At 50.1% G+C, this 10,685-nt stretch overlaps 3 protein-coding genes across 6 annotated transcripts in view; 1 reads left to right on the top strand and 2 right to left on the bottom strand.

Moving 5' to 3' along the window:
• The window catches only part of LOC100123438 (E3 ubiquitin-protein ligase Rnf220), a 61,274-nt gene extending 59,698 nt beyond the window's left edge, over nt 1-1,576 (bottom strand). For both annotated transcript variants that reach the window (XM_031931646.1, XM_031931647.1), the window contains exon 1: nt 893-1,576. In XM_031931646.1, the coding sequence (XP_031787506.1) occupies nt 893-1,006 (114 nt within the window). In that variant the 5' untranslated portion in view covers nt 1,007-1,576. The remainder of the gene's footprint in view (nt 1-892) is intronic.
• A 374-nt stretch (nt 1,577-1,950) lies between these two features.
• LOC100680137 (zinc finger protein 852) lies at nt 1,951-4,940 on the bottom strand. Its single transcript, XM_003425255.5, has 4 exons — nt 4,712-4,940; nt 4,466-4,628; nt 4,233-4,379; nt 1,951-4,165 (listed from the first exon to the last, which is right to left on the bottom strand). Exons 2-4 carry the CDS (start codon nt 4,604-4,606, stop codon nt 2,381-2,383), a joined length of 2,073 nt encoding a protein of 690 aa, XP_003425303.1. The 5' UTR covers nt 4,607-4,628; nt 4,712-4,940; the 3' UTR covers nt 1,951-2,380.
• Nucleotides 4,941-4,968: 28 nt separating this feature from the next.
• Nucleotides 4,969-10,685, top strand: part of LOC100123431 (metabotropic glutamate receptor 7) — a 63,165-nt gene continuing 57,448 nt past the window's right edge. For 2 of the 3 annotated variants that reach the window (XM_031931645.1, XM_016986836.3), the window contains exon 1: nt 6,256-6,666. The gene's annotated coding sequence lies outside the window, so the exon portion shown is untranslated. Of the gene's footprint in view, nt 5,053-6,255; nt 6,667-10,685 lie in introns of those variants that run through there. The other variant, XM_031931644.2, reaches the window with a different exon arrangement.

Below are 10,685 nucleotides of genomic sequence, written 5' to 3'. Positions count from 1 at the left end.
GCCGCGCGCGTAAAAGCCGTGGCCAATCGGCTTACAAAGTTTCTCTCGCAAAGAGTTGTGTATACAGCTCGTTTTAGAAAAAAAAAAAAATAATAAATAATAACACTCGCGAGCGCCGTTCCCATCGTTAAGCCGCGCGTGATTCACGTCTTCATCGTCGAGATTGATTTTCGCTCGTACAACGCACTCGGCTCGCAAATCTGTCGCGCTCTGAGAGATGACTCGTAAAATGTACAATCGCGAAAAAATTCGGCGCCTGTTTTACGTCTGTTCTTAAAATTTTAAGTTTTGTCTTTACGCCGCGCGTATAAATAATTCGCGGATGTAAATTTTTTTACGAGCCGCGTATTTCACCTCAGCCTCAGAGCCTCGATTTTTGCAGCGCAGAGAAAAATCGGTAAGCGCGAGCGTTAATTATAACGGCGATTCGAAGAGTCGTAAGCCCAGATTTTAATTTTCCCGCCTCTGACCGCAAAGCCCGAGCATGTACCGAGTTTCTTCGCGGCCACCGCAAAAGTAAGTATAGATCGAAGATAAAAAGAAAGAAAAAAAGAACGTCCGACGCGAGCTTGCACAGCGGGTTACAATATACGAACGAAGCGACAAAACGAGGAGGTGCACACGATCGCGCTAATAACGTCACGCATAAGGCAAGAAGAGCGCGCGGCTCGTTGAGAACAGTGAAGTCGATCCGTCGCAAGTGTATCACGTGTCGGCGAGCCGGTTAAGTTGCCTCGACGACTCGTATTCCCTCGCCTCGCAGCCAACCACACGAGTAATAAGCAGGTACTCGCACGTACGCGCGCACACACACACACACACACGCAGAGAGACGCGAAGGAAAAGGAGTAATCACAGGCGAGAGCGGAGAAAAATCGCAGACGATACTAACTTGGGGATTGAAGGGCCTCTGCATTCTGAGCGCGGCCTCGCTGAAACCCCCGGCCTGCGAGAAGACGACCAGGGGCGGCGGTAGCTGGTTCGGCACGTAAGCCGAGTTGTCCATCGCTGCGCTTAACGTATGCAACTCTCTCTCTGCAGATGGGAGCAACGAGGCGCAGAGAGACGAAGGATCACGACTGCGGGCGCAGGTACGTGCGCGGCGGTATCACTTGAGAGAGCGCCGCGACAGGTCTAACGCGGTAGCGCGCGCGCGGCTGACTGGCTGCGTGTTGTGTATATTCAAACGGTTCGCGCGCCTGCTCTCTCTCTCTCTCCCCCCGAAACCGGCGCTAACCTAACCTACTAGCGCTACGACTCGCTGCTGCTGCTGCTGATGCTGCTGCTGCATCGATGGCGCGAGCGACGACTCGGCGTGCATTGTGTGTACACACTATGACAAGCGATGCTCGCTAAGTCTCGCTATGCACTCGTTACTGCGATAACGAGAGGACGACGAGGCGCGCACAGAGACGGAGCTGCGTCGGGGCCAGCATGTCGCGCGTTTTGTGTCTATGGGCCCCGAGTGTGTACAACGCGGCGGACCTAACCTCGCGACCGCACGAGACACCGTGGACGTGGAGTGCGTGTCGCGGGAGGAAAGCTCTCTCTGGAGGAGCTGCCTCGAGAGCATGCGACTGCAGACTGAGGCTACTTACCCTGCTGCAAGTGAGAGGAGGCGCGAGATCAGGTGGTGGTGGTGGGTCGGCCTTCCTCCTTCGTCGCGATAGCTGCCGCCTCGTTCGTGCGCTCCGTTTACTGCCGAGCTTGCCCCGCGAGAGGTTAGGGGGCGCCACCTCAGGGGCGAGTCGACAGCATCGCGTTATAGCGCACGTGAGACTTGAGAGAGGAGCGCGAGGGCCTGGAGGGAGGAGCGCAGGCGCGAGCCGTTTGTTTTTCCGGGAAGAGGAGAGAGATTCCGATTTTAACCGTCGCGATAGGGTTTTCGAAGGAAGTAAATGAAGAGGATCTTTCGGACGTGGATTCGCGGAGAAATGAGTAAACAACGGATATGGGTATGCTGGCACTACGCTGACATCTTGTTTATTTCAATTCCTTATATATTTCCGTTACAAAGGTAGTCTAAATAGTATAAGAAATCTCTCGCTTTTGATTATTACTTCGAGGAGCATTACGGAGACGGGTGATATGAGATTTGCGCGGAATATTTGTGTAGACCTGTATCACATGCACGTAATATAATATATATTATTATAAAAAATAATGGGTAGAAACTAATCGAAAATGATTAGAGTAAATACCTCCGACTGTCGAGAGGTAAACAACGAAATACTGTTACACCTTCGCTACATTGAGTGATGATAAGTAACCGACTATACTTATCCCTGACGCGTACAAAATTAACATATTTACAATTTATAAATAAATTACAAAGTATATTCAAATACTCGAACGTTTTTAAAAAGTGTATCAAAATAATTTATGAATATTCGATTAGGCCAATCATTGAATCGACGTTTTCCTTTTCAGATTCTCCTTGGGTAACAATCTGAATGGCATCGTCGCACACAAATATCTGTTCAACAAAAATAGTATCTGTACCGCCTAACGGGTCTTCTTCTACGATATTGATCATTTCTGCTTGTTGGTCTTCGTCCTCTATGCTTTCTTCCCTTTGAACTTTCCTACGCTTTGATTTGGATCTTGCACTGGGTTTTCCATTGTGGATTTTCATATGACGTTTGAGATCGTATCTTCCAACAAACTGTGCATTGCATATATCGCACTCAAAGGGTTTGCCATCTGTGTGTGTCCATATATGACGGCGCAAAGAAGCGGTAAACGTAAACGCCATTCCACAGACATTGCAGACGTAAGGTTTTTCTCCAGAGTGCAGTAAACTGTGATCTCTCAAAGTAGCCTTTTGATTAAAACTTTTGCCGCAAACTTCACACGTGAAGCATCTTGGATTTGAATGAATTTTCTGGTGATTCAAAAGATTGCCCTGCTGTGAAAATGCTTTGCCACAGTTATCACATTTGAATGGTTTTTCTCCAGTGTGTACCCGCATGTGCGTGACAAGAGTGCGATTATTCAAAAACCTTCTCTTACAAACTGTACATGGAAATTTTGGCAGATGGAGGCCCTGAGGGTCAAGATGAGAAATCAAATGTCTTTTGTAATTACCCTTATGATTAAATACTCTAGGACACTGACTGCATTTGAAAGGTGCCCCTCTCCCATGAGATAAAATATGATCTTCCAAGTCACTCTTGACTTTGAATCTCTCACCACATTTTGAGCACCGATGTTTGGGAAATTCTGTATGACAAGCCATATGTCTTTTCAGATACCTCTTCATTACGTACGCTTTGTTGCATAAGAAGCATTTATAGGGAGCTGGGCCTTTGTGTACTTTAATATGCGCTTTCAAGTGCTTCATGCTATCGCAATCCTTTTCGCAAACCACGCAGTAAAATGGCCCTGTACTTGGCACATGTAAATTCACTATATGATTCAGGGCTTCTGAAAGTACTGGGTAATTTTGTAGGCATAACGTACACTGGTGCTGCACAACCTTTCCTCCTTCCTTGATTTCCTTTACTTTAGTTATCGTATCATTGAGACTGCCTACAACATTTTCACCGCCATTCTCCTCACAATCAGAATCACTATCATTGTCCTGAGACTGACTTTCATCTTCATCAGCCTCCTTCAGTGTTTCACCCTCGATTGCTTCATCTACAATTTTCTCCAATGCTTTTTTAACGCTATTCTTAGTTTTTCTAATTTTTTTAATTTTTAACTTATCCACTTCGGAAGACACTGTTTCTTCATCAGGAACTGATGTCTGTTGCTCAGAAGCTGTGGCTTCTGGTTCTTCAATTCCACAATTGTTTTGATTCTCACTCAGCTCTGTTTGGGCTATTCTTTCAATATCAGCTACCTGATCTTTATGGAATACAACATGCAGATCTTGCAATTCCTCATTGACTCCGAGAGTCTTGTTGGCACTTGGATCTAGCTTCAAAATGACCGTGTCATTCTTTTCTAACTCTATTGCTACTTGTTCTAAATTGTCCACTACAACAGGGCCACTGCTGACATTCTCTTCGGTTGTTCCTAATACTTCATCCAAGTTAATATTCTCCATATTCTCGCTGTACAATCTAATGTCCTTATCATCAATGGAGATGTAAACTTCCTTATCTTGGGGCAAAGAATTTTCTACTTCATTGTTTGTTTGGTCATCCGCTTCGTCGTCCTAGAAGTTGAAAACTTGTTAAAACATCCTATTCCAAGTATACCTAAAATCAGGAGACAGTCCATACCCTTGTATCGGAAACCACTTGTTCGCTGAACATATCCCTCAGCTTCTGATCGCTTTCTCGAACCAAGTTTTTGAACTCCAAAAATGCATTAGTATTGTAGGCACATTTCGCGCAGAGTTTCGTCGGTAGGCCGTCAGATCTGTTGATCTGGAAACAAAGGAGCGTTAGAAAGGAAACAGCAGAAGACTATCCAGTATCCAGTCCAGCAGTGTCTGCAAACAGTGAAAACTAACCTCAATTCCAGCTAGTTCGGCGAGTTTCCCAGGCAGATCGTTCTCCTCCGCCTCGTTCTGCTCGTCGTACAGGGGCAGCAGTTCACCCTCGACCTCCATGCAGGCGCGACACATGTCGGCCCAGCTTATTTCCCAGGTCATCCTGAAGCTGTCGGTCGATAATCTGTTGCATCACCGCAGAGGCATAATTAGTTTTGCTGTGTCAACGCAAAGGGCAGCGTTCGTAGAGAGAGAAGCTTCTCTTACCTGTCTCCACGTGAAACGCCAAGCAGCCGACACTTCAACCGCCGATCGAGAGGATCCCTTGGAATTCCACCGAGACGTAAGAATCCAGCATGTTGATCTTTAAACTGTTGCTTCTGATGTTTATGTCCCGGACGCGCCGACTAAAACTCACACTAATGAATTTTTCCGCAGGTATTGAATTTATCGATATGGAAACCACAGCTGGCTCGGAACTGCCAGTGACATCTGCCGCCGGTGGGAGTATTGAGTATACCGACGCACGAGATGTCGAGGTGGCCGGTGGCGCCGCGCGGTGGTGACCCACTTATGGATAAGCTCTACTCCGGACGCTGCCTTACCAGGTACCGGGCGTTTATTCACCAACTGCTTCTCGTAAGGATAATCTCGATACTTCAAGAGCAATCGATCCTCGCAAGAAAATTCGTCCGGCACGGCCCGAGAATTTATCGTTATTTAAAACATCACAGGCCCGATAATTCATCGCTCGCCTTGGCTTTCGTCTAGCGCACGAGATTTACGAGTGAAGCGCCCGTCAAGAGCGCGCACACATATACGTACATGCGTGTATAAGTACGTCATGACGCAGTAGTAAACGACCGAGTACAGTCAGACCTCGGCGGGCGACTCATTTCCGCAGATTTCTATACGAAGTAATATCTCTCCGCGTGAATCCCGCATATATCTCACTGCAGTCGACTCGAGGCCGTTGTCTAGATAAGCGTTCTCATACATACGCTACGCACGAATTAATCGTCCGGCGGATGCATTAGACGTCATAATCGCACACAATCACATTAGCCGCGGCGCGCGTCTTCATCAATCGCGGTATCGATAAATCAGATCTCCGCATACATCAAAGCCGCCGCCGCCGCCGAGACTGCCGAAAATCGATTCGCCGTCGTGCGCGTATCTCATACGCGTATGTAGTAGCTATACAACTCAGTCACGTCGAGATTATAGACCGCTAGCGCAGCCGCCTCGCAATTATCCAATCGTCCACGGCGCGGCTCCTCGAGTCGTTGAAAAAACGCGCTAATGATTTCCCAGCCGCAAGTGTCGGGGGCCGGCCTCCGCGATGAAGTGGCTCGCAACAGTAGTCATCATAAATCAAGTGCATGCGTTGCAGCGACACGCGTTTATAGTGTCACGGCCCTAACGAAGGAAATTACTCTCCGCGTCGCGGAGTGCGTTGAAAAAGGAGGGTATATATAGGATAGCAAAATTGCGGCGAAAGACTGTCGATGCATAAATCTGCATAAGTGACGAGTAGCGGATCGAGCTGTGGCCGCGCGCGATAATTGAAAATTGGCGGGGGCTGCCGCGTGATTTCCCAGAGGGAAGAAGAAGGGCGCAAGCATGCAAGCTCTCTCCTATCGATCACTCTCTCTCTCTCTCTCTCTCTCTCTCGCTCTCATATACGCGAGCCAGCGGATAAAAAGCCGAGAGATTCGCTTTATCGGCTGGGCGAGGCGCAGGCGCCGGCGTAGCACACATTCGCTCGAGCTTCTCGCGGCCGGGGTATAAAGCTCGACCAGGCGGCCGCGCGGCTCCAGTCTGCCGCTGGCTGCCCGTGGCTCAAGCCGCGGCTCGCCTCCCCCTTCCCCCGTTCGCTCGCAGTCCGTTTGACATCTCACGCGCGTCTTTGACACATCGCATTAGGCTGCATTCTAGCGAGCACTATACGCGCTGCTATCTCCCCCCGTCCTGATGAGCGCATACTAGTGTGACCGGAGACTGTGCGCAAGATGAAGAGTCATGCTAGCCGTTCGCCACGTTATCCAGCAGTCCAGTGAGAGAGCCGCGCTCGAGGGCGCCGATTATGACAGATTCTGTGCCGCGGCTCTTTGATCGTTAGAAGTACACGGATACGTCCTGCGTGGAGGGGTGTGCCGCAGCTTCGAGGAGAGGACCACTGGATCTACGCCGCTGGATCTTCTGCGCTGAAAGGCCCGAACGTACGTCTCTCGATCTCGCACGCGACCACCTATACACACCCGTTCCTCGCACCTTCTCGTTTCTGTCCGCGACGCTACTGTTATGTATATGTCTGTGTTCACCGTCTCTCTCTCTCTCTCTCTCTCTCTCTCCCTCTCTCTCTCCGTTATGTGTGTCATGTGCATACATTATCTCGGCGCATAGCTCGCGGCCCAGCCCTTTCTCTCTGTCTCTGTGCATCGGAGCTGCGTGCGAGTCCTTCCCCGAATATCTATGTTCGCAGCGAAACTCGGCGCCGTCCGCGTCCGCGTGTGACGCACGCGTTCGTTATTTCGCGCTTCTATTCGCGCGCTGCTCTAAAAAAAGAAGGAGCTTTCCAGCTCTTAATCGAGATGCGCGCGTGTGTACCTGTTGTTCGCGCGCTGAATTTGCATGCTTATCAGAGGAGCGAATTACACTATGCGTGCGCGTGTGTCTGTTTTCTTCCAGCGGATAATTCCTGCCCGCGGCGGGTGATTAATAGTCCCCGTTAAGGATTCATAAATCAGAGCTTGCAAGCTCCCGACTACGCCTTGTTTTTCTCGCGACTCGTGTAAGATTCGTTGCTCTCTACACTGTGTACGTATATAGCGACGGCAAAAAGTCTCGCCTGTCAGGCTTTTTCTGCAGCGAGTGGTCAGATGGGAACCCTCTTCTCGCGCCGCGGCGTATCGTTCTCCAAGGATGTTCTTTCCTCCGCGAGTTGCATAATAGCCTTTTCCCGTCTTCTCGGCGGAATCCTCCCGAGGACTGCTATACGTGCAGTAGTCGGAAGACATTCAAATCGTCGTGCGTCTTCTCCGCAAGCCGAGTCCCTCGTCGGCTGCGCTTAACGAGCGCCTAATCCCGAATTAACATAAGAGCCCGCAGCGTTATACCGATCGTTAAAAGCCGCTTAGGAAGACGCTGAGAGTAATTGCTGCGCGGGCCGACCGAAATCGCGAAACTCTCGGCTGATGACGCTCGCACGGCCGTGCGCGCGGAACAAACGCGAGTTGTTCGGCCAACTCGAGGCCGCGTGTGTGCGCTTCGTATATAATTGCCGAGAAGGCGCGAAGTGAGAGCGAGAGAGAAATCTAGGCTAATAGAGAAAAGACAAACGACTCGGCGAAATAGGAAGTCGCCCATTTCGCGAACTGCGCACACACGCGAGGTACTCCTCTCGTAAATCCGTAGTGTTTGCCGAAGAAGAGCTCGTCGCGAGATAGATCGCGGCCAGTCGAGTGTATATGGCAGCAGTAGTCTCTCTCTCTCTCTCTCTCTCTCTCTCTCTCTCTCTCTCTCTCTCTCGCTCTCTTGGGCGAATAACGCTTAGCTGACCTGGTTCTCTCTCTCTCTCTCGTCGTTGCTGCTGCTGGCTGCACTGCTGCTGTGCATTTCCGGGGTGCCGGAAGTGCGAGAGCGAAATGGATAATGGATGAGCGGCGCGCGCGACAAACGCGAAAAGGGCGGGGATGAGTGCGCGCGCGCGCTCGCGGAAGCTCGCAGATAAAAGCAGCCGAAACTACGTATATTCCTGCAAGCTCTCCCCCCCTCCCTCCCTTTTACCGAAACTCACCGCGATTGCATTCATTAGGAGCGAGTATATGCGCAGACTACATACGCGTCGGATTTTTCTCGGCCGCCTGCATTTCCATCGCGCTTGTTTGTTCAATCGAGAGAGAGAGAGAGAGAGAGAGAGAGAGAGAGAGAGAGAGAGAGAGAGAGAGAGAGAGAGAGAGGAGTACACAGCAGCTCTGGGAGAATCGAGAGTATATATACGTACGGCAGAGAGAGCTGCGCGCGTTTCGTATTGTTTGCCCGGCTGCATTCCGCGGATTGTGTACCGCTGAGATTCTTGGAAAGCTGCGGCGGCGGCGGCGGCGGCGGCGGCGGCGGTTGTCTGCGTGCGGAAGAGACTCCGACACAGCGTCGGCTTGATTAGTAATCGCGGCAGTCCGTTCGTTTCCCATTGATTTCTCGCGCGACTCGAGCTTCTTGCGCCCGACGTTGCGAGTCGAAAGCGATAACGCGGGGTAAGTATCGAAAATTCATCGATCGGGTGAATTGCGAACGTTGGTACGGAATTTTAAAAATTCAACCCGACGTTCCGCAAATATAGTACATACCCGAAGAAGCGCTGATTTTACAAGATATATCGGCTGACTATAATTCAATTCCAACGTTTGTTCCTCTTCAACAAGTATAATTCGTCCCGTCGCTGAAAATTCGACTCGCGCGCCTTATTTACACACACGCGTTGCGTCATCGCCGCCGCCGCGCGTAATTTGCAAAGTGCCGTGTAAAGCTCTCTCTCTCTCTCTCTCTCTCTCTCTCTCTGGGCTGCTATGCTCTTCAATTATTCCTCTGCGCGTATATTACGCGATGAAAGGAGCAGCTCCGGTGTACGCAGCTGCTGATACGAGGGCTGCAGCTTGAAAATTTAAACCCGCCGCGGCGATTTTCGCGGAGAGGATGTAGCAGTTTCCGGGGATATGGCAGATTGTTAATCTCGTGTACACCCGGAAAACTCAATTTCGAGAAACTCGAGCTTTCGCGCGCGACTATGGTTGTAAGCTCTGCGCTGTCGCCTCTTATTACGCGTACACGCGCGAATCTTACGTATCTCTCTGGGTTTAGGTATACGTCTCTTATACAGCGCTGCGCACTGTGTGCAGCCAGGCGAAAGTGGCTTAATCGCATGCAAAGTCGAGCCGCTCCGCGCGTTAGCCAATTAGCGAGCGAACGTCACACACATATACACGAGTGTCGTTGTTTGGCCGCACTCGAGTCTCAAAAATGCCGCAATCAAATTAACGGACGTCCTATATACACCTGCTCGAAGCGTGTAATACACAGAGGCTACGACGGCACTTGCTGTATGCGTATACTATATAGCGCAGTGTAAAACTGGAGCTTGCGCGCGCGCTCGTTATTAAACATAACGACGCACAATGAGCGAGGAGTGTAGCCGAATAGCACTGTTGCGCCTCGCGCGCGCCGGCAGTGGGCACTTAATGAAACGACGACGACGCTGACGCGAGTTTTATTAGATTTGGAAGGCTCCCAAATGCAGTCCTATATTCGCGGTGAGCTATATGTATACCTATAGATTCTATATGGACCGTCGTCGGTATATATCAGTGCGATGAGTTTTTCTCTCTTTTTACAAGGAACGTGTTGATCGGCGAATTTTTACGACTGTCTTCCGGGGGGAAGCTCGGAGACTGAATGCAGGCTATTTCGAGATAAGCAGTCGATTTCAAAGGGCGACGTCGATAGATAGACACGACGTCGTCGCTGCAATCACAGCGACTCTATACGTCGACTGATTTTTCGCGATCCAGCTGTCTGCCCTCGTCGCGCGTCTATTTATCATACCAGTCTCGACGATCCGCTGCGAATCTGCGCGATTCTTTTCTTCATTCAATTATCGCTTCTCGATCAGTCTCTATCAGCTGTAGCGCGGAGATGAAGGGCGTAATAGTCGCGCTTTTGATAAGAAAGCGAAGCGCGAACGATCTGTTATGCTCGATTCGATTACGATGATGTTTTCAAACAGCATCGAGATTCTTGTATATACAGCAGAGTCGAGCGAGGGAAGGCAGCGGAAAACTTAGTTTTTGACGTGATTAAGCAAACTTTTTGGATTATACTTTGTTAAAACACCCACTTGAGCTCGGCGAAACTTGGGCGCGCTGATTTTTCGCCAAGTTTCGCGCAAAGAGAGAGAGAGAGAGAGAGAGAGAGAGAGAGAGAGAGATTCCCGCGGCAAAGTTTAACTCGGTTTCCAAAAATTCTCCCCCGGAACTCCGTATAGTATACAGCGTTTTCACTTAAACTTCCGTGATCAATTCGCGGTGTATGGCCGGGGCACCGCATCGGAACTAACGAAGTCCCTGTGAGAGCTCGGAAGGGAGTATAAACGCGAAATCCCCGTAAAGCCCGGGCGGCCGTTTCTTATATATTCCGGGATTCTTTCTTCAAGCCCCCGGGAGAGCCGTACACGGCTATATAACCG

Source organism: Nasonia vitripennis, chromosome 5, assembly GCF_009193385.2.
Source record: "Nasonia vitripennis strain AsymCx chromosome 5, Nvit_psr_1.1, whole genome shotgun sequence".
Taxonomy (NCBI): Eukaryota; Metazoa; Arthropoda; class Insecta; order Hymenoptera; family Pteromalidae; genus Nasonia; species Nasonia vitripennis.
The sequence above is the reverse complement of the archived record's forward strand: the minus strand, read 5'-3'. Positions and strand labels throughout refer to the sequence as shown.

Excerpts from the sequence above, each read along its gene's own strand:
- LOC100680137 (XM_003425255.5), bottom strand. The coding sequence starts at position 4,606 with ATGACCTGGGAAATAAGCTGGGCCGACATGTGTCGCGCCTGCATGGAG. Across the intron at positions 4,380-4,465 it reads CCGAACTAGCTGGAATTGAG|ATCAACAGATCTGACGGCCT; the intron begins GTTAGTTTTCAC and ends CTTTGTTTCCAG. Across the intron at positions 4,166-4,232 it reads AAGTGGTTTCCGATACAAGG|GACGACGAAGCGGATGACCA; the intron begins GTATGGACTGTC and ends TTCAACTTCTAG.